The 23,684-nt window shown below is 44.1% G+C and overlaps 1 protein-coding gene across 1 annotated transcript in view; it reads right to left on the bottom strand.

Moving 5' to 3' along the window:
• Nucleotides 1-23,031, bottom strand: part of LOC123375702 (rho GTPase-activating protein 7-like) — a 149,512-nt gene extending 126,481 nt beyond the window's left edge. The window contains exons 1-2 of the mRNA XM_045026860.1: nt 23,007-23,031; nt 22,486-22,651 (exon numbers count right to left, since the gene is read on the bottom strand). Of these exons, the coding sequence (XP_044882795.1) occupies nt 22,486-22,600 (115 nt within the window). The 5' untranslated portion in view covers nt 22,601-22,651; nt 23,007-23,031. The remainder of the gene's footprint in view (nt 1-22,485; nt 22,652-23,006) is intronic.
• Nucleotides 23,032-23,684: the final 653 nt, after the last annotated feature.

Below are 23,684 nucleotides of genomic sequence, written 5' to 3'. Positions count from 1 at the left end.
GTGTTCCAAAACTGTTGGAAGTGAAGGTTATCACCTGATGCAGGGAAGTCTCAGAGCTGACTCAATCAACACTGAGAACAATCGACATCTGTGGATCCAGCCCAAGCCCTGTGTTGACTGTCTGGAGCAGATGCAGGCTTCAGCATTTACAAAAAAGACAAAAGAACCCCAAGAAAAGTCTCTGAATAGGGGACATAGTGGCTAAGAGACAATAGTCTGTAACTGTATAGAAGGGGCACATTATGGAGGAGAAACGCTGCCAGCGGATGTGCCTCATGAAAGGTGGATCCCAGCTTTCTGGTCTGGACAAGCGCTGTAAGGACTGACCATTGGCTTGGAAATACTTTATTAGACAGGAAATAGCTTATTAATAAGTATAGGCTATAGATTGTGTTCTATATTTTTCTTGTAAATGTAACCTTCTATTTCGAAACCCTTGAACTTGCTTTTATATGAATCTCTATCTCACGCTCTGTTAAATAAACTTCAGTTTGGTTTTACTCTAGACATGTCTATGCACCTTTTGAAAAGGATAGTGTTGAACAGAGGTGAAACCGGTCAACTGGGGTGCGCTACTTCCACAGAGGCTGTGGATTGGGGAGCGTCCAGAAGACAAGGGACTGAGGGCACTAAAGTGTAACAAAGTGGGTGTGTAAATTGCGAGGCTGAACTGGGAAAGAATGGGGCTTGTGGACCCTGGAGCAGAGCGTTTGTCTTGCCAGCAGCCAGTAGTTGGGGAGTTTTCTTTGGTGGGCACAGCCAAGAATCCCTGTCGCTGTGAGCAGGCAGTGGTAGTGATTCACCCTGGATACCTCAGTTTACTCCCACAAGTGTCACAATTATCCTCCAGGTGCTTATAACAGAAGCTGTGTTTTTACATTCCCAGGAATGGTAATGTCTGTTTGGGACTCTATATTTCCACTATCTTGGCCCTCTTTCTTGCAGAGAGCACTTCTCTTACTGCAGTGCATTACTAGATGGGTGTGGGATTGCGTCGGACATGAAATTTGGAACACTAAGGCAAGTTCATTCCCAAACAAACTCTAAACTATTTTTCTGATCATAAGAAAAAGGAGCGTAGATACGCTTTCGCCTTCCTTCCACACACCTTAAAGCTCAAGGCAACCCTGCTAAAGAAGCAAGCTACTTGACAGTGGGGATCCCTGCTAGCCAGGAATTCCCATTTTAGGCTCTGACTAAGGCAAGGCAGCTGTTGCTTTGCTGTTTGACCCCTTTGACTCTTTTCCTGACTGTCAATTCTTATTTACTCCATAACTTTCAAAGATTGACGTTTTCCTGGGGAAAAGTTTTCTGTGTCTTTGAATGCACTATCATAATGTCTAACTCAGACCTTCCCTTTGTTCCCAAGGTCAGGAATCTTGGATTAATCCCTGACTCTCAACTTTCTTTTCCCTCCTCCATTTCCCTTATCTGTAGATCTGTCTATCACTGCCTCCCTCCAGCATTGCAAGAATTCTTCCTAGTCTTGGCCTTCACTCCACTGTGATACTTATTCATTCCCCTCCCTCACGGTCTTTCTAAATCCCTAATCTTCTCTAAATTTCAGGGGTCCAGAAAATCATGGCCCAGGGTAGTTTCTTGGTCCAGAAAGCAGGATAATTTTCAGGGGAGTCCTGTCTACCTCAACGTCCACTTCAATATTGCCCACCAGGTATTCATAGAATTCTTCAAGCATGGGTTCCAGTCAACCTTGGATGACCTTATATGTTCACCTGCATGTTCATTCTGCTCCAAATGATTTAAGGGATTAGCAGCTAAGGGGAGAAGGTGGCTGTTTAAAAACAAACACCTCTGCTTTACTTAGAGATTTGAGTGCAGTTAATGGGAACAACAGTGCCAGTGAGGGCCTGAGTACGGCTGCTTGTCAAAGCTCTGTGCAAGAGCACATAGAAGGAAAAGCACTACCCACTTACAATTCCCTGGTGTGCTTTTCCCTTAAAATATTGTTCAATGTGAAAGTTTTTAGTATACCAAGCTTTGTTCAGCCCATGGAAACACAGCTGAGTTTCTTTCCCAGAGGAAACTGCAGACCCTGATTGCTCTGTACAAATAATTTTTTTTACTAATGAATGCTACATCCATCAGGATTCCACCCCCTCCTCCTTCCCCCACAAACTTGTTTTTACCAAGTACTCTTAAAGAGTTGTAAAGTTAAAGGCATGACCCCCTCTCCCCTTAAAATAATCAAGGGGCCAAGGGACATGAGTATGTATGCAACTGGCTGATTCATTGAAGTGATGCCTTAAGACAGGTAATGAAAAGAAAATCATTGTCCCTCTGAATAATTAGTGGCATGTTCATGAGAATATCCAGGCAGAAACCATGTTCATCTATTTGGCAGGGACACAAAACAAGCTTCTTTACTAGTACAGTTCTTCACTATTACATATCCCAGATCAGTGAGCGAAGTCTATAAATCAGAACAGACGTGCGCCTCTTTGCTGAAGGAAGCCGATAACTGTCTCCTGAGAAGGAGGACATACCAAGTGCTCCAGGATGGGATGGCTACCTGGGCCTACAAAGATATGACAATTTGGGGGAAGAAATACTCTCACCCTTTAAATTTATCGCAATACGAAGGTTAGGACATACAGACCTCAATCAAGCAACTTTTTCTCTGCTGCTGGTGTTACAATCAAGCTAGCACACCAAAAATAGTGGAGTGGCTGCAGCGGCACAGGCAGTGGCTTTGGCTAGGCCCTCAAATACATACCTAGGATCTCAGACGGGATTTTACTTGGGCACAGCTAGCTTTCATGTATGGCCCTAGAGCAGAAAGAGGGTCCTGGGTCAGGGAAGAGGAAGTTGAGGAAGTGGTGCTGCTGGGATCCAGGCAGAGAAGTCCCGGGGGGAAGCAGGAGGCAGAGAAGCGTCGCTGCTGGGTCAAGGCAGTAACAGGAAATGGTTGGGAATTCCCTTATCTCAGGGGTGAGGAAAGGGTAAGTGATGTCTCCATCTGAGCAATGGGAGGGAGGAGTGCATTGTATGCAGTGAAATTGCTTTTCAACTTTTCAACCTGAAATTATCACACACCCAGGGGCAGAGGAATAGAGTTAAAGAGTAAAAAGACAAAAGCATCTCTGACTGATTTCTTGAGGTTGGCAATACTGTGAAATGCAAGCATGCAGGTTACACTAACCCCCCCCCCCAAAGGGTCAGGAGAGCAATGCAGGCCCCTCATCCTGCCTCATCCCCCCTCCCACCCCAACCTCTAGAGCGCCCCCTGAAAAGGCTGGTGCCCTGAGAGAATGGTGGTTTTTTTTACGTCTTCTGCAACGACAGGAAGTTACAGAGTGTGAAAAGTGCTGTACCTTGGGGCAACGTGAGCTAATAGGTCTCAAAAGGGTTTTCAGCTGTTTTTTAACTATGAGCTTCTTAGGCCCCCCAACTCCCACTGCTCCCCCACCAGTTAAACAAAAAACAAGGCACAAGCCATATTCACCTAAACTAAACATTCTCCTGTTGGTCAAAGAGCCCAGAGGGACAATTTTCTCTCTAACTCCTGCATGACACAGATACTCTGCAGTGTTGGGTTGAGCGGGGAAGCCTGCTCCAACAAGGTAGGTGAGTTTTAAAGAGGAATACACTGGCTCCCAGAGGTAAAATGACTAGTCCCAGAATGAGCCAGTGACAAAGGTTGGACTAAAACCCAGCAGGCTGCCATTGAGATCAGTACAGTATGGAGAAGACCAGTATGCTAATTTTAGTTTTGGTAACAACTAAGCAAGTTTGCAGTTACTACAATGCCCACCATCAAAGCTCACATAAGATCTCTAAGCAATGGACTAGTTTATTCATGAAGGTGCAATGTGTTACCATGGAAACCCATTCTGTTCCTATGACATTTGCAGTGTGAATGCAGTATTCCCAATTCCAAGCATTCAAATATCATGAGTCAGGCCCCCAAAGCCATGACCATGGCTTAAAAATCACAAGATTTTTAAAAGTTACATGTTTCAGCTTCTGGTTTCTGAATCTTTAGGGTGCACTTGGCTCATGTTTTCAAACTTTTCTCTGCAACAGTGAGAGCTAGGAACTTATTGTTTTCCTTTAAATGAAAGCTGAGATTCTTACATAATTGCAGCAGTTTGGAGTTGAGGCTTAAAGAAAAACTCCAGATTTTGCATGAAGACTCACAATGAAATTGCAGGAATTGGCAACACTGAGCATCACTTAAAGTGTGTGTACTGCTGTCTCAACAAACTAGCCTGTAAATTCAGAACTGTAATGATTTCAGAGAGAACTAGACAAACATGCCCTGATTTTCTAGAGTTCAAGAGAACACAGGAGAGAATTTGAATTGGTGTGGCCCTTTTGTTTCTAAGAGCAAAGGTTATAATGTTATGAATTTCTGAGCTGCGTCTATTCTTTCAACCCAACTGGGAAAGGCTTGCCCCCAGGAAGACAGCCTGACCCCCACCTTCATTCTCGGACTCTGAAGTCCAGAGCTATCCAAGAAAAAACAAGGGGATATTTTTAGACTGTTTACAAAGAAAGAACTGTATTCTTTTAAATGTATCTGCCTTCAAATTGTAATGAATAGAGCTAGTGCAAATCACTGCATTCCTATAGTTATGTAGAAAGAGGACTGCTCATCTCATAAATAAATGTGGTATTTTGCCTGCATTGGTGCTGGCATTCTGAAGAGAACCAGAATGAAAAGGGTGCCTGGGAATACACTGTAGCAGGACCAGATTCACACACTTGGAAAACACTCAGTCCTCCAGGGTTGTCAGCTCCCAAACACCTTTCTCACTCCCCCCTTGTGGTAGGAGCCTCAAACTTCTTCTGTGATAGCAGTTCAAGGTTAGTATTTCAGCACTGTGAACTTCCTTAGATGCCTTCCTTGTAAGTCTCCCTTCGCTGTGTCCATGGGCAGCTCCAGGCACCAGTGCTCCAAGTGCGTGCCCGGGGCGGCAAGCCGCGGGGGGCGCTCTGCCGCTGGTCCCGCGGCTTCGGTGGACCCTTCATGCTTGGGGTGGCAAAATGTCTAGAGCCACCCCTGGCTGTGTCCCATTATTTTGCATGAGACAAACAAGCGCTCTCCCTGAATTCTTCTTCTTGAGGATGTTGGCTGCCCCTTCTGGACTCTGCCCTGTGCAGGGCAGATCCTCCACATGAGGGAGAAGGGTTGCTCTGGCAAAGGCTGTTCACGGTGGGATAAATGTCTATGCATTTTACTTTGGTGATTGCTTTTCTCATTTTTCTTCACTGAGTAGGGCCCCACGTGGCAGAGAAACAGTTACTGATGTTCATCCTAATTTAAAAGAAAAATGTACCTCACCATCTCTGTTCCTAGCCCCAGCTCTTTGGCCACCAGTGCTCACTGCTTCCATGCTTGCCAAGCAATGCTCCTCTGGGCTCCTCTGCAGTATGTGTTTTGCCATTTTTCCCTGCCAAAGTCAGACACATCCCTGAGACCCACCCTGCTCTTCAACTAGGAGACAGAGCCAACACCACTGATCGTTTGTTTGGGCTGTTGCACAGTGAGGGACAATGTAGTGAAGTTGTGTGAATTTCCCTTGTCTAATGCCGATTGGAAAATACTGACCACAATTCCTCTTTCACAATCAGTATTTTAAAAATATTTCCAGGCTAATTACTTTCTCACAGTCCAGCATCTCGTGTAAACAATTGTCTATACTTGAAGGTCGCGTGGGTCAGAATGAGTCAACATAGGATGTAACATCCCAAAGTGAGAAATTGCTCATAGCTGCATATTTGGAAACAAACCCAGTTGAATTGAGACCAGGTGTGTGATCAGCTGGTACAATACAGCCAGAGAGAGGAGGCCTCAGGGTCACCAGAAGCTGCTAACCAGATGTTGTCACTGTATGAAACTAATAAGAGCTTTTGGGGTGCTCGCAGTCTCTGAAAATCAGGACTACTAGAGGTGGGTCGGAGCTGGCATGTTCTAACTCAGTCTGGATCCAAATTTTAGGGACATTGGGTTTCAGTGGATTGGCCCACTTCTTGCAGGCAGTTCAGAAATGTATGGGGATGTTCTGGAAAAAGACCAGTGCCCAAGTGGAGAAACCAGTCCTCTTCGTTTACGTAACATTTAAAGGGAAAAAACATCTTTGTGTAGTTCGTCAAGAGGGACCAGAGTATCTTCTGCATGGGGATTCCTGTTAGCCAGGGCAGGATTCTTCATAAACAACCAAGGGATGGGCTGTACAGCCAACGCATTATACTGTTCCTTGGGACAGAAGCAAATCATATCCTGGTTAAAGTTTACTGTGGACTGCAGCAGGAGTACCATTCAGGTAAGTGTCTGGACACCCCCACTAACTCACGAGGGTATGACTCCTGGGTGATGCTGGTATGTGTATTTCAAGGTATATTTCTTAGGTGCTCCACAGACAGCTTATAATACAGTGTGCATGGGGAAACTCCTTGGATGGTCTTCTCCCCTTCTCCCCATCAGCACAGCAGGGGACAGGAGTCAGCTCTCAGAGCACAATTGATCGATCCGTTCACAACTTCCACTCCCTGAGATTTTGCAGCACTGTTTATACATGAGTGGCTCACAGACCATACGATATCAATGCCCAGCTCTAACCACCGTAGCAAACTAGGAAAACTATTCACTAATTCTCTGCGGAAATCAGAGTTCAGGTCTTTACTGGCACAATCCCAGCAAGTGTGAATTGCTGCTCACCTGGCACAACTGTTTCCCTCCAGGTCCTTCTTAACCACACTCTAATATTTAATGCCACTTAACATCACCACCCAGTGGCCAAAGATATTCATTGCATCTAATATTTATCTAGATATTCTGGTTATCCAATTCACACGTCTATCTAAACTTGGAGAAGAGCTGGCAAGAGAATTGAAGGACTTATTGCGTTACAGATCACCAGGGCCTGAACTGAGGGAAAGCCAGGAGGAAAGGATGCCCTGTCAAAATTTAAATATCTAATCTACTGTAACTTCATTTTAAAACCAGACAACCTTTCCTCCTAGTTGGAGCCCTGATGGTATGATAAAGTGAGTGTGGGGAGGAAGGAGAGATGTAGTGGGCTTCCCATCCAAGGATAGTTAGATTCTGTTTAAACAACAGTAGAAGAGAAAAGGATCCTCTTATTTCCCTTCCTCTTGTAAACTATTCAGATTCAAGCAGAACTAGATACTCTTGCTTATTACCCGTATGGATGTCATTAACACCTCATGAGCTTATGCTGCTGATTTGTAAGGGGACCAGATACAGCACTATGAAAACTTAGCTTGTATCATGTCATAAAACTGAGCCCTCATGGAAAATCAAGACAAAAATTACTTTCCAAGCCATCTATTTGCCTTTGCATGTGGGGAATGTAGAGGAAAGAAATGTGATGGGGCCTAAGGCATATTTTACTGCTTAGATTTACATGCTGCCAAAGTGTGTTGGGTTTTTTTTTGAGGGGGTAAAGGAGGGAGAGAAGGATTGTCATGTTTCTGGGTGGTTATTCCAGTACAGAGATAGTATATAATAGCTGTCAGGGCAAGGAGGACTTAAGTCAAATCCCACTGGAAACAATAGAAAGTCTGCCATTGACTGTACAGGGCTTTGGAATCCGTCCCTGGTGTGGTGGATAGGTATCATTTTTCCTAAACTTAAATCAAAATTAATGGAAAATGAAGTAACACAGGGCACAACTTTCACCTCCTGCTAGTCCAGGAGGAGTTTGAGTGGAACCCTCCTATGTTCAGCAGGACCAAATGATTTATACGAGAAGGAACAAACCTTGACTATTCTGTTAAAACTTCTCTCTTGAGCCCTTCATTCCACAGGTTGGTTCAACTGGCACAACAAAGTGATTTATGGTGAAGGCTTTGGCTTTTCCTCCCCTTGCAAGCTCTCACTGTAGTTTACATTATGGACCAGAATAGTAACAAATATTTGAAACTGCAACTATTTGTAGGAGTTTCTCCTTCTTCAAACATGATCTGAACCTCACACTGCATGGAGGGGAGCCAGGAGAGAATGCCACACTAAATGAAGTGGTGCTCGGAGGGTGCTAAATAAATGTAATTTTTCATATCCTGTTAGCTTTTCATATATTATTACTAACAGTTCAAAACCCCTCCACACGGCTGTATTTGTTATAACTCATTCTTTTCTCAAAACAGTGCAATGGAGTAAGGGTTGAAGGTTCTTTTCCCCACAGTTACAACAGAAGGCATAACATATGGAGTGGGTCACTGTCGTCTATAATGCTGAGTGTATTATACAGATCACAACCTACCAACTAGAGTAAGAGGAAGTCTGGCCCACATTTATAACAGTGTTTACAGGACAGAAGTTTCTTTGAATCACTGGGAGCAAAAGCCACTTCCAAGGGATAAGAATGTTATTTTGTTGGGGGGAAGGGACAGGAGGAGGAACCCACTAGTTTTTAACCCTTTGTTAAACCAATCATTCTAAACAAGAAGAAGAGCATTGACTAGTTCCCCTGATTTCTTCCCTGGGAAGATTTATCACAACATAGTTTTAAATGGAGAACATTTGAGATAATATTATGCAGGAGAGTTCTGGCTGTTTTTTGTACTCTCAGCATTGGTTTAACAAGTCATTAATGAGAGTATCAGAGGGGTAGCCGTGTTAGTCTGCATCTGTAAAAGCAGCAAAGAATATTGTGGCACTTTATAGACTAACAGACGTTTTGCAGCATGAGCTTTCGTGGCTGAATACCCACTTCGTCGGATGCAAGACATCCGACGAAGTGGGTATTCACCCATGAAAGCTCATGTTGCAAAATGTCTGTTAGTCTATAAGGTGCCACAGGATTCTTTGCTGCTTTCATTAATGAGAGGGACTAATGATACCTGAGGCATGACCAAGGTCATTATGATAGCTTACCAGTATAAATAAATATAATTGGCGATAGAAGAGATAGAATTTTGCTGAAGACTTCATTCCCTCTCTGTTTGTCACCATTGTATCTCTATATTGCGCTGAGTAAAGGGAAATAACACTATGAACCATTCTTTGACAGGGTGAGAAATGTATTATGTCTGATTTTCTTCCTTCATCCTTCTTCAATATAACCTAAACCAGGCCTGCACAACTCGGAAAGTGGCGAGGGCCATATTACTCCAAAGAAAACAGCTGAGGGCCGAACCCCCCCAGCCCTGCTGACCCCCCCCAACAGCGCTGCCAAGCCCCCCTGAAAAACAACACACCCCCATCACCACCACCCCCATGGAAACAAACCCCCATCACCACGCCCGCCCCGTGGAAACAAACCCTCCTTCCCCAGCGCTGCCCTGCTGAAACAGCAGTATTGAACCTTGGTAATATGTTATAGCGGGCCCCCTGAGGTAGTATAATTAAGGTAAAAGAAAAATGTCTTTTTGCTAGAAGTAGAATAAGATCTTCCCCACACTTTGTAATCAATTGCCCTGTTGAATGAATGAGGAAGACGTGGAAGGCAGCACCTCCAGACAGCTGCAACCCTTGGAGAGGGGATGGGAGCCAGACCAGATCAGTAGAACAGGTCAGCCACTGACTCCTCGCTCGCCTCCTCAGCCCCCCACTCCCCCCAGCTCGCCTACTCAGCCCCCGCCACTGCCCACCCGCCCGCTTGCCTCCTCAGCCCCCCTCCCCTGCTGCCGGCTCACCTGCCCCCCCCACCACTGTCCACTGCCCGCCCGCTTGCCTCCTCAGCCCCCCACCTCCCCGGCCCACCTCCTCACCCCCCGCCACTGCCCACCTGCCTCTTCATCCCCCTTCCCTCACCCGCCACTTGCCTATTCACTCCCACGGGCCGCACAGTGAACCCACCTGCTCACCCCCCGCGGGCCGCACAGTGAGCCCATGCAGGCCGCATGTGGCCCCTGGGCCGCATGTTGTGCAGGCCTGACCTAAACTATCAAACATGCTCAGTCCCATGATCACAGGATCAAGAACATTTTACATTTACTGTCTATGTGGCCCTTAATCCCAAGTCACTTAACCAACAACTGTCTATTTATCCAACACCACCTTTGGAGTGGCATCCTCATACTTTTAGGGTGCACAACAGGGTAGGGTGGACATCGTTGGTCAAACATACTATGAGAAAACCCACATTGCTATAAGAGTTTCCATGGGATTAGAAATAGGCTCAGGAGAGAGATTGGAATTTGAAAACCCCACTGAGGAGTGTTTGGAGGCAGGTTCATAATTCTGCCCCCTCTCTAAATGTCTATGGAGAACAGACGTGACTTGGGTTTGAAGGTCACATCTGAAAGATCCAGATATAATGAACTTATGATGCTTCTCTTGACCGCTTACTTAGTAAGAGAGGGGAGACCGTAATGTCCAACATATGATGTTCTATTAAAGGTCACATTGTGATAGGAATTAGCTGACTACCTGACTGCCCTCCATCTACTTCAGTGAATCATGATGGGAAGCTGGACAGGATAGATTTAGAGAAGTACATGAGCAATTTAAGCTTCAGTAATTTAGAGGAGAGCATTTGGAACGAGAAGAGCCTAGTGTATGTATTTATTTACACAGGGCCTATCCCAGTCTATGTACCATAAAAGTGACATGAAACAATGGTGAAAACACCTTCCAACAATAGTCCTCCTAATCCAGCCAACACACCCTATTCATCTCCAACAGAGACGTAAAGGTGAAAAATTCCAGGCTTCATTAGAGCAAGGAGGGAGACCATTCCAAAGTTAAAGACCCATCACTAAAGTCTCCTGCCACCAGCACCCTGCCATCCAAAGAGATCAGAAGGGAAATTTTCCCTGTACATATATAGTAAAGAAAAACTTATGTTTTTTCTTTGCTGATGGGTCCCTATGACAGATACTGCTACTCACTGTATTTGCTCTAGTAGATACTGCTATTCACTGTATTTGCTGATTTCCAGGGTAGGGAAAGATTGCTCTGTTCACACAGCCCCCTTTTTATATTCCCAAACTGTAGGTCTAGTTACAAAGAAGAGATAGAATTTTGCTGAAGACTTCATTCCCTCTCTGTTTGTCACCATTGTAAACCAAACAGATTTAACATGTACAATAGGAAAACAAGAGGGGAAAGAGAAAAGGTCAGCCATAGGTGAAAAATAATGTGACACCATTCAGAGAACCCAGTCCGTAATTTAAGTGGCCAAGTTAAACAATACATAATAAGGGCTGCACAGGCCTTGAGATTCCAATGTGCATGTCTATAAACTCCTTGTGGGGAAGGTACATCTATCCCAATTGTCTTGTTTAACTTGGACAGCAAACCTGACGTAGCATAGTTGAAGTTTAGTATGTTCCTGGACCAGATAACAGCTGGTTGTGCACCTATAACTTACAAGTTATGCACTTACAAGATATAAAGGGGTGACAAACCCTTTATGAGAAATAATGGATACAGGCCCTCTGATTCCATTAGGAGATTTCCAAACATGACAGCACCTTATTTGTTCTATATGCCAGTGTTTCCTGTTTATTAGCTCTGGGTGGTATCACACTCTCAGTTTTTAAGCCAAAATTTAAATGGAAGTTTGTCTTAAAAATCAAAGGGAGTTATAGCCCTAGGTCATTGTCTTATGCCCAGAGATAGTGATATTGTTTAAAGAAATATATACCAAAGATATTTTAATTGCCTTTTTTTTCTGCCAGTGCCATATAGAGTAAAGGAAAAAATTCTTCAAAAGGATTTATATTGACTTCATTTCTTGTAACCTTTTCATGCTTTCTAGATATTTTCCATGGGGGTCTTGGTTTCTCATCTGGAAGCAGGACCTGATCCAAAGCCCCACTCAGCAGTGGCTCCAGGCTCTAGCGCTCCAAGCGTGTGCCTGGGGCGGCAAGCCACGGGGGGGTGCCCTGCCGGTTGCTGTGAGGGCGTCAGTCAGGTTGCCTTTGGCAGCATGCCTGCAGGAGGTCCGCCGGTCACGCAGATTCGGCAGCAATTCGGCGCCGGGTACGCCAAAGCCAAGGGACCGGCAAACCTCCTGCAGGCAAGCCGCCGAATCCACAGGACCGGGAACCCACAGGCGTGCCACCGAAGGCAGCCTGCCTGCCATGCTTGTGGCGGCAAAAAAGCTAGAGCCACCCCTGCCCCCACTAACGTAATCTTCAATTGACTTCGGGTCAGGGCCCATACGGAGCTCTTCCAGAATTCCTGGCAATAATAATGGGCCTAATCCTGCAGGCCACACCTAGCCAAAGCACCTGTTGACTCCAATGGAAGAATTATGAATCAATTTAGCACTGTGATTTTCAAAGGAATCTAAGGGAATTAGCTGCTGAGCCCTTAACTTCTTAAGGCTTTATTGAAAATCCCAGCCTAGACTGATATACTCTTTGGTTTCCCAAAGGAACCCACATCGGTGGGACATCACGACTTACATCTATAATGCTCCCCCACACACAAATCCACCCTGAACTCAACATGCAAGTCAGCCCAAACCAATAACTTTCACTTCGTTTTGATGCAAAACAATAAAATCAGAGTCAATGAGTTTGGCTCAGAAGGCTAGCAAGCTTTTCAAGTAAAAGTAGATGGCATTTCTAGCATATAATGGATTCCAAATCTAGCTATGTTTCACTGACATTGGTGTTTTGTTGTGAATATCTTACACAGCTCTTTTAATTAATCATTGAGGTAGCAGACCTTTTTTCTTTCCATAATCCCAATCAATAGATGTGTGCAGTCACTGAAGGAGTAACATCAGTGGAACAGCCCTATTGTGTGCATGGGTGCATGCTGTATCTTTTATAAACGCAGCAGCACTAAAGAGGTGAGCCTCATGCAGTGAGCATCCTAGGAAGTGCTCCTTTCTTTAATACCCCAAACCACTGGAACCTAAAACTAGCCATACTGGGTTAGACAAAGATCCATCTGGCTCAGTATCCTGGATCCAGCAGGGCCCATACTAGAGCTTCAGGGGGAGTGTACAAAACAGGGCAATTATGACAATTATCTTCCACTCCAGGTTTCTGGTAGTCAGAGGTTTAGGGTCATCCTGATCATGGGGTTGCGTCCCTGATCTTCTTGGCTAATAGCCACTGATGGACCTATCCTCCATGAACTTATCTACTTATGCTTTTGGCCATCATAACATGCCATGGCAAAGAGTTGTTTGTTGTGCATTGTGTGAAATCTTAGGGTGCAATCAGATGGAAAAGGAATGTTTGGGATGACAACCAAGCTCATTGTCACATATGAAGTGTTGAGAGATTTGTTTATGGTCAGAGAAGTATCTGTAGTCATAGGGATGGAGTGTGCCTATTAAACACTATCATGATTGGAGTAGCCATGTGGAGCTGCTCTGGGAGGGGTTAATCCCCATGGTCTGTCTCGGTAATGGGCAGAAACAGAAACCTACATCTGAACATTGCTAATCTTTGGGGTGAGCAGGCTATCTAAAACCCCACCCAGATCTGAACTTGGACTTCAGGCCCATGATTATTATAAAGCAAAACTGATGATTTGGGGGACCTTCCTATGCACAACTGATGAGCTGAGTTTGATATTATGAATTCTCCACCTCACTCCACCTCTCAATGTGCAGTAAATCAGCCATTGGCTGACACTGACCCTGTCATCTAATATGCTTCCTATCTGGAAGAAGCTACAGAACAAACAAATGAAGTCATTAACATTAAGAACTGTTCTCTGGCAGGACAGTGGGTGTGCTAAGGAAGGTGCCTGAGCTGGAAGAATCCAGTTATTCCAGGTGGTCTGCACAGAAGAGAGTTGGAGGAGTGGAAAAATCCCCAGAAGGGGAACAAACAAACCAGGTGTTAGGACTGGTGTTTAAAAACTCAGATGATGAGAGACTCTGCTTCCTGAGAAAGAGAAGACCATTTGACAGCTGCACCAGCCAAAGCTGAAGGAAGATGGTCAGAAAAGAGACTATATGCTCCAGGGGAGAAGCCCTGAGCTGGAGGAGCAAGGTCTGGGGGGGGAGGGTTTAAAATCCTGAAAGGACACTGACCTAAATCCCAAAGAACATTCAAGAGTGGAAAGGAAACTGAGATAGGGAATGGTGTGCAGGTGTTTATTGTTTTGCCTACATCCGTATATCTCTTGTGCTGTCTAAAGTAAAGAGTGAATGTTTTATAAATCCTTCTGCAAAGTCTGCACTCTATTTGGCTTCAGCTATCACATATCCCTGAAGGGTTAAACTATAAGCTAGAATACCTAAAGGGATGGAGCCCTTAGACAGCTGTGTTTAAGTTACTTGGGAGTCTTGGGGCTTGGGCAGCTTGACCATGGTCCAGCTCCCAAAAAGGGGCACCGATCAGAGAATCTGTAACGAGGGAGTGAGCCTAGGAGCCAAAGATAGAGAATGCCTAGAGCCTACACAGACCAAAGGGGAGCTGAAAGCACACAAATCCAGCGTTGGGATCCAATCACATCAGCCTGGTGAGTGTGCAGCAGGAGGAGCTAAATCAAGGCCATGACAAAAACTATGAATGTTCTCACTTAACAGAGTTTTGTGTAAACCTCTGGGAACAACTACTCTTTCTGCTCTGGAATGAACCTTCTATATCCTTCCATTGACATCTGAGAAAGGAGAATGGTACTTATAAGAAATCTTACAAGCGGTAAGTGGGATAAATACCATGTAAATCTCGTCTCTTTCTCTGCAGAGGTTAACACAAGCCATTTATGTCAGCAATGGACAGTTCTACCAACAAGCCACAAAGCTTCTTAAAGAAAAATATTTATAAAGCCAATTTAAGTAACTAGAACATTTATTACTGTCATGGCCAATACAGCTTGTATTTATTTTATGAACAGAATGTTTTATTTAACTGCAGAACTAGTCTAGTGTCTCCCACCAGTGGAAACAATAAAGATTATTTCATATGAGAGTAATTGCAGCTGTTGAGCAACAGGCTACCTATGTCCTGAGAGAGGGATAGAAGTTCTTTTCATCAGAAGTAGAGATAATCAGCTCTTTCTAGAGTGCGGAACCATCTATTTTAATTCTGGCTAAGTAATTTTGAGGCTCAATAAGTCGAAAGTAACTTCACCCCAATGTAACTTCACAGCCCATTGTCTGCCTGTGACTTTGTTCCAGGACCTGTTGCTTTTAACATAAACAACTATTTGAAAGTCTCAGCAAGATGAGTTCTTGTTTCATCAATGTTCAATGGGGAAAGCTACATTGTGCAACATTTCTGCTGCTACATCTTCTGTCCCAACAGGGTCTGCTCTGTCCAAGAAGGGCTTCACCCAGGGGGCAAAGCTAGTGGTTTGTACCACAGTTCTTACCTTGGGGCCTACTGGAGGTGACACTTTTAAATTACAATCAAGTCTCCATAGGATCCCCTTTGGTTACAAATCTGCTGAACTCAGTTGGCTGCCCTGGCCATTTTGTACAGTGAGGTTCACAGGTGCTGTGTGCCCACTGCGACCCAGCCCTCCAGTTGATTTTGGAACTGCTGGGGATCCTATGGGGTGGTCTGCCAGGACAGGACCCTGCATGATAGAAAGCCCATCAGGAGGTAATAGGTTCCCATGCAGTGGGCCTTTTCATATGAATAAAAAAAAGTCTTCCACTGACATGTGACGTGTTCTGGGCAAATTTCTCCCTCCCAGGAGGCTATGGGGCACTGGGAAGAGGAAGAGGTGCGTTGCTTGAGGGGCATGACCTGCAGGTATACAGCATCCATTGGCAGTGATGAGAAGCATGCTGTGAAGTGGCTCTTGCTACACTCTATTCAGTTCTTCTGATGAAGATGGGCTGTGGTCTAACCCAAACATGCCTTCTGGGCTAGCCACCCTGATCCACTGTCGCCCTCTGTGCACCAAGCAATCCAAGAATGGCTATCCCTCAGGCAGGAGGAGGGAATGCATGGCTTGCCACCCCTCCCACCTACCTCTGCCTGGGGGAGTGAGGGGTGAAATTACACATCAGACAGAAAAAGCAGGAAAGTCACATTCCCTAGCAATTCCATATTAGTGGCAGTGGAGGCACAGATGAGCACAAATCCACCTGAAACCAATGGGTATGTACTTGACATAGCTCAGCTATGGCTCTGCTGCCACCACCTTTAGCATCGCAGCTACACTGCTACTTGTACTCCTGCTAACTCGATGAGAGCTAGTGCGTGCATGTGTACACGAATCACACCCCTTGCTCTGTAGCCTCAATCTCAGCCTCAGTCAAGGAAAGGAAGTCAGAGTGCCCTCTCCCACACCTCCCCCTAGCAGGAATCCCCAAATTGAAAGGTCAACATGGCCCTGAGTTTAAAATCCAGGATCATCCACAAAACTGTTAAGTCAGAAGAAGATATTGTTATGATCATCAAATCTGACCTCAGGTACAAAGCGGCCAAAGATCAGTGCTAGAACTTGGAAATCATGAGTCCAGCTCCCCCTCTGCATGCTGACAGGAATAATATGCTTTCGTAAGTAAAACAGTCAGAAGTGCCAGAATACACACTGGAAGAAATGGAGTAAGAAGGTGCCAGTTTTGCAGTCACTTCTCAGACCTTAGCCACACCATTCTAGCAATATGGATGCATGGATAACAATGCTCATTTGGACATGTTCATATACAGTGTAAGAACTTGGATTGTAAATGATTTTTACACTGTATCTGTTACTTTTAATATCCAATAAAGACTTCTTGTGAAGAATGTGAAGGTCTGATGTACCATGTGCCAGCAATGCCCCTCTGCCATGTACATTGGCCAAACCAGACAGTCTCTATGCAAAAGAATAAATGGACACAAATCTGACATCAGGACTCATAACATTCAAAAACCAGTACAAGAACACTTCAATCTCTCTGGTCACTCAATAACAGACCTAAAAGTGGTAATTCTTCAACAAAAAAACCTTCAAAAACAGACTCCAACGTGAAACTGTAGAACTGGAATTCATTTGCATGGACACCATCAGATTAGCCTGAATAAAGACTGGGAGTGGTTGGGTCATTACAAAACCTAAATCTATTTTCCCCAATACTAATTTCCCCTTACTGTTACTCACACCTTCTTGTCAACTGTCTGAAATAGACCACTCTCATTACCACTTCAAACATTATCTTTCCTCCCTTGATATCCTGCTGTTAAGTGAATTGTCTCATTAAACTGACCTCAAACTTGGTAAGGCAACTCCCATCCTTTCATGTATTTATACCTGCTCCTGTATTTTCCACTTCATGCATCTGATGAAGTGGGTTCTAGCCCACGAAAGCTTACGCCCAAATACATTTGTTAGTCTCTAAGGTGCCACAAAGATTCCTCTTTTTTTATATATATATATTCCAGTTACGCCTTAAATTAACCTCAACTGCATCACTTATTGCTATTCTTTATCCTCCATGACGCAAAAGCTTATCATCTGGGAGAGATTTTTTCCCCCTATACGGAGATGCTTTCGCAATCAGGTACATATTTGAATGGTTGCCAGTATGGTAATTTGCAATCGCCATGTGGTCTAATAAATATATGAGAGGAATTCTGCTGTCTCTGCAAACTGTACCAATGGCTTTCTTGTACTGTAACAGCATGAAGGGAGGGCTGTGAACATCACAATGCAATCTGAATCCAGAGCATCTGCATCCAGATATGCAGGGGAAGAATTCTGATAACTCAGCTCACAAAAACCTCCTTACATGTTACCTTTCTAAATATATATCTTTGGGAAATTGCCTGTCTTGGGTTGGATGCCCATTTAGAAAATGCCTGTATCTCCTATGCTCCGCACATAACTAACACAACGAAGAAGAATGGACCCCAAGTCTTAGCATGGGTTGCATATGCTGAAGCTTCAGTGCTAACCATCCAAAAATATTATAGTACCCTGACTACCCTAGCCTCAGATTACATATTTGTGATCTCCAGGCCCTCTCTGAAATCAGCTAGACTAACAAACTAATTTGCACAATAGGTCAGATGCACAATGTTTTGCCTACGAGCTGTTTGTCAGCTATTCACTTTGACTATTTGCAGTAGGTGATTGGTCACCTAAGTCACATGCTGTTTCAACCAACCAACTGGCAAATTTAAAATTTGTAAATAGAAAAATGAAAATGTGCCATGTTATTTGCTCTTGGTCACATGCACAGTCCCTAGTGTACATCCAGGAATATCTTTGCTTGCATAGAAATACATGTGCACTAATGAGTAGGAATGGCTATTTACCAAACCAACCAACCACCTTGTCACATGAGCAACAGTTAAGAGGACATGAACATACAGCTGTCAGCTGTTTGGCATTTGATAGAGTGTTTATGAGCACTGTTTTTGCAGGACTCAGCCAGCTCTGTTTCAAAACATTTGTGTATACTTTGAAACAAAACATGAAGGCGGAAAAAGCCCAGGGATAGAATTTCAGGGACTTATCTTGGATTATAGTAAATACATTTTGGAAGCTGATTTAGCTGTAGTATGGTGATCACTCTTAAAAGCATCTCAAGCGCCTTGGCTTGATAGATACCAATTAAACTTATTAGAAGGAATACGTACAGTAACTCCTCACTTAATGTCCTCTCACTTACAGTTGTTTTGATCTGTAATCAATTACAGAACCTGCTCCATTTAAAGTTGTGCAATGCTTCACTATAACGTTGTTTGGCTGCCTGCTTTGTCCACAGCTGGCAGCCCCCTTATCAGCTCCTCTACATCCCCCCCACAGCACCTCCAGCCTGCCGGCAGACCCTGCGGATCAGTGCCTTCCCCCTCCTCCCCCCGCCTCCTGCCCGTGGCAATCAGCTGGCTTGCGGTGTTTGGGGTGAGGAAAGGAGCGAGAACTTGACACGCAGACTCCCCCTCCCTCCCGAACGCCGCAAACCAGCTGATTGCCGCAGGCAGGGGAAAGAGGAAGGAGGAGGAGCCTGCACACTGAGTTCTCGCTCCTGCTCCTTCCCCCTCCCTCCTGCCCCCTGAACTTTGCAAGCCAGCTCAGTGCTGCGGGCAGGAGGCGGGGGGAGGGAAGAGCGAGGATGCAGCATGCGGAGTAAAGGGGGAGGAGAGGGAGGAGAAGAGGCAGGTTAAGGGTGGGGGCTTGAGGGAAGGGATGGCGTGGGCAGGCCGAGGGTTAAGCCCCCCTCTCCTGTGCTTGCAGAGTGGGGGAAGCTGCCACTGCTGCTGCGCAATGGGCTTCTCCTAGCCTACAGCACCTTCAGCCTCCTTGCCTGCTTCACTGTCTCCAGTGCCAGTGGGCTGTGCCTGTGTGGGGTAAGTAATTATAGTACTGTACTGTATGGCAAAAAAAATTTTTCCCCTGGAACCTAACTCTCCCATTTACATCCATTCTTACGGGGAAATTGGATTCGCTTAACATTGTTTCACTTAAAGTCGCATTTTTCAGGAACATAACTACATTAAGTGAGGAGTTACTGTAGGAGATACTACAAATGCTGAGGTATGGTTAATTATCTACAGCAAAACTGGAAAACTTAAGGCAACATGCAGAGGGGACCAGATTCCCTGATCTGAACAGACCTTGACACTGGGAAACTTTGCAACAGGAAACTCTGTATCTAGAATTAAGTGTTTACAGTGCAGTATAAGCATTCTGCACAGCTGCTCAATCCATTATATGTTTCTTGCTTATAATTCTTTTAGAAGAGTTCTGCTCTCAGAAAGTAAAATCTGGCTATTTTTCTTTATGAGTAGATGTAAATGTCAGGATTTTGGTCCTGTCCAGACAGGAAAGCAACCTTTCTCTGAACAGCGCAATGGTTTTGTGTGTGAGAGGGTTGAGAATTTCCCATTTTTGGCCAAAAAAACACCATAGGAATCTTTTTTCACATGAGAAATGTAAGAGGATTTTTCACATGATTCCACAAGGGAACTGAGTGTAGAGGTCAGGCAGTAAGGTAGGATTGAGTGTAGGATCAGGCAGGCTTTCAATGGGAGTTTGACTATAAGCCTGTTCCTGAGAGGTGCTTGGCACTTAAACACTCCCTGTCATTATTTTCTAAGGGTACATCTACACCATAAAAGAAAGTGTGACTGCAGTGCTGGCAGACACACTCATGCTAGTTTTGATCTAGCTAGCCCAGATAACAATAGCAGTGAAGATGCGGTGGCACAGACAAGCAACCCAAGTACATTCCCAGAATCTCTAGTGGGGTTGTACTGGGGTGGTTAGCCCACACCGCCACATTCTCACTTGTGCTGTTATTCTCGCCAGCGAGATTAAACCTAGAGCAGGTATGCCTACCTGCACTAGAATCATACCTCCTTGTACCCTTACCTATATCCTTCAAGACAGCCATCTAACTCTAACAGAGCAACACTGTTATATTGCGAAGATATAGTTATGTAGCACAGTGGTGCTTCCACTGTATGTAGAATGAACAGATATTTATGTCAGCATTTGCAGGACATGCAACCAAAGGATAATGGACCAAATCCTCAGCTGATGTGAACTGATGTAACACCATTGGCTTCAGAGCTCCTAAATTCAGCTCTGGATATGAACTTTTAATGGCCAGATCCAAATAACCTCCAACTATGTGTAAGGATAAGGGCTCTCTGCAAAGCCCAGATTTGTCATTTCTGACCTTTCCCACAGGTTTTGATCCAGGCTTTTAATTCAGCTCCCTCCCTAACAACTGAAGGTTATAATAGCTCTCCTAATATTGGGTTTGTGATGTTGTGAGAAATAAGCCCAATGAGAGTTCCAGTTTGCCTTACTAATCTTCTGATCCTTTATTGCATGTTTCATTCATTTACCTGATGTTACTCTGACTGACGCAATTCCCAGAGTTAAGGAATTAAAAGTAGCCATGTTTGCCTTATTACTAATTTTAATCAAGCTTCCTGGGTCGTTTACTCTGGCTGCCTTCACACTTGTCCTGTCTGGACTGCTCTTGAGAGAGTCAGTGCAGGTCCACAGAAACTGACTAGAAGAAATGAAATTTGTGACTCAGAACCCTAACAAGGGACTAAATCTGGAAGCTCTTATTCAGTTCTCACACAAATCAACATCCATTGCATTCAGGGCAGAGTCAAAGCTGAGTAAGGAGGATTTTTTTGCCCCATGCAATTAGAAATTGGGCCAATTGCCATAAAAACAACCCAACCTCAACATTGCCTTATAATGCTGGATTGATTGTGAAAAATATTGCCATGTCCCATTCCTAGATTTGACAGTCGAAGAGAGCTCTGGGGAGGATTAGCGTCATATCATCTGGGTTTACATAGAATTTTTACTTCAAACCTGACAACTTTGAAGTCAAAGTTCTGGGAGAAACTTGCTCTATTTGTTTACCTGATATAATTTACATCCTCTAAACAAGCATGTATGTTTTATTGCTATAGAATGTCAGGTTGGTAACCCAAAAGTCAGGCTCCCTTTCTTAAAAAGAATGCTTTTTAATAACAGCAGTGTTCTTTGAAGAGGCGTTATATAGAATACATTTTACAAGCATTGATTTTATATTACCATGTGACTCCCACTCCTTGTTTAGAGTGTCAGAATTCAACATGTCTCTGCATTATCAAGTAATCATTTAGAGACTGTATCATGCCTATATTCTTCTGAGCATTACAACAAATTCATCCAAAGCCGGAAGTCTAAAGAAAAACTGAGCTCCACATACAAAAAGATACCAATTCCCTTTTTTTGGTTTGGTTGAGATTTGTTTCAGGACTTGTCCTTGCAGCTGTTCATGGTCACAAGCTTTGATGGTTATTTGTGTGCACAGAAAATAGTATGTAAGACATTTTGCAATATAGCATTTGACAGAATTCCAGATTATGCAACTACTCTTATTACATACTTGTCTAACACTAATAAGCGCTGAAGGCCTATGTCATGTATAGAGAGCAGTTCATCAGAGATTATAAAACCACAGCACAATTGATTCCAATCAGTTTCTTGGTGCTTGGAAAACTCCTCATTGTGAATTAACGTTCACATTTCCTGACAATTATGACTATAAGAGTTTGATATGCCAATGCCTCCAAATCAGTAAAGTGTCTTCAAAACTTCAGTAAAAGGACAAGCAGTATAAATATTCAGAGGTAGAAATTCAGGTAGAGTACTTGAGACTCTGCAAATTGGTGCCCATACTGAATATCGGTCTAAGACAGGGGTCAGCAACCTTTCAGAAGTGGTGTGCCAAGTCTTCATTTATTCACTCTAATTTAAGGTTTTGCATGCTAGTAATACATTTTAACATTTTTAGACAGTCTCTTTCTACAAGTCTATAACATATAAATAAACTATTGTTGTATGTAAAGTAAATAAGGTTTTTAAAATGTTTAAGAAGCTTCATTTAAAATTAAATTAAAATGCAGAGCTCCCCCAGACTGGTGGCCAGGACCCGGACAGTGTGAGTGCCACTGAAATGGCACGCGTGGTCTAAGACATCTCCTCTGTCACATAGATAAAAAAGCAACAGCCAGGGCTGTAGGGCCATACCCACCTAACCTTCTAAACTGACATACCAGTGCAACACATAATTTTAAGTGCCTCTTCCACTGGAATAGGGGCACGTAGATTTTCATTTTCTGCCACTTCCACCGCTTATTTTGCATCAGTTTGAATAAGTATCCCCTGTGACTGACCTGATAAGCGTTTTTCTCTTGCGCTCTTCCAGAACACATCCCATGCTTTGTTGGTTGAGTCCTTGATATGCTCACTGAAGGATCTCCTCAAACGAGATTTCTCAGGATATGCCATCCTGGCTATCAAATCCACTGAGGCAGTTTTAGCCCATTAAGATCCAACAGCCTGAAAAAAAAAATCCCAGCAGACTGAGAACTCAATTCTCCCAGCTTTCTCTTCTTAGACTGGTCAGGCAAAGTTACTCTCTAGGAAAAGTCTGCATGTAATTTGTTAACACCCCTCTCGGAATGAAAAAGAGAGAGAGAGCCCTCCTTCTAAACAATCTGGGGTCAGGCAGTGCTGTAAAGGAAATAGCAGCCCACTTGGGTCCCCCGCGCCTCAAAGCAAAATGCAGTTCTGCATCTCAGCAGCCACATTTTATAAACAGACTTGATCGTCTGCCATGCAAAGCAATAAATAACAAGTTAGGCAACAAGGCGTCACTTGGAACAGGAATGAAATGTTAGACAATGCACTGTACCTTCAGTTTCCAGCTTCTTTGCATTAACTGTATGGGGAACAACTTCCTTATTTCCAGGTTCCTTCTGTTGTTGCTTTTTATGTTATATGTGCATAGTAGCGCTCGTGCCTGCAGTTTTCTTCGCTATGTTGCAATTGTTTATTTGGGAAGCATTTTTTTTAACTATTTGAAACAAAGAGTCCAGCCTCTCCAATTTCATAATGGGAAGTTTCTCCTCTAGTATCAGCTCAAACTCACTGAGGTCCTGATTAAAAGATTCCCATTGACTTCAAAGGACTTTGGATCAGGCCCTAAAGTACTGATTAATTAATTACCCTAATTACTTACTTACCCCCCATAGAGCAACACTGCTTCTCAGACAGCTATTAACCAAAGGTACTTAATGGCCTCCATTATCTAGTATCTAAGATACTTATTGCTCCTCTCAGGTGTGGTAGCAAGTGTCCAGGGTCTTGCAGGTAGGCTTTCCAGCAGACAGCAACTGTCTCTGCTCTTGCCTAAGGATTGACTTTGCTGCTACTTGCACAGCTCCCTCAACCCACAACCTTGCATAACAAAACTAACACCCATAAGATCTTTCAAAGACTGAATATTTTCTAAGGAAAAGAATGTGAAGTCTATGTAACAGCACCCCCTGCTATGACAGCAGTGCCTGAGTTCCTCACCATAGGCCCACGA

The sequence above is a fragment of the Mauremys mutica genome, chromosome 8, assembly GCF_020497125.1.
Source record: "Mauremys mutica isolate MM-2020 ecotype Southern chromosome 8, ASM2049712v1, whole genome shotgun sequence".
NCBI classification, from domain to species: domain Eukaryota; kingdom Metazoa; phylum Chordata; order Testudines; family Geoemydidae; genus Mauremys; species Mauremys mutica.
This window is presented reverse-complemented; position numbering and strand designations above follow the sequence as displayed.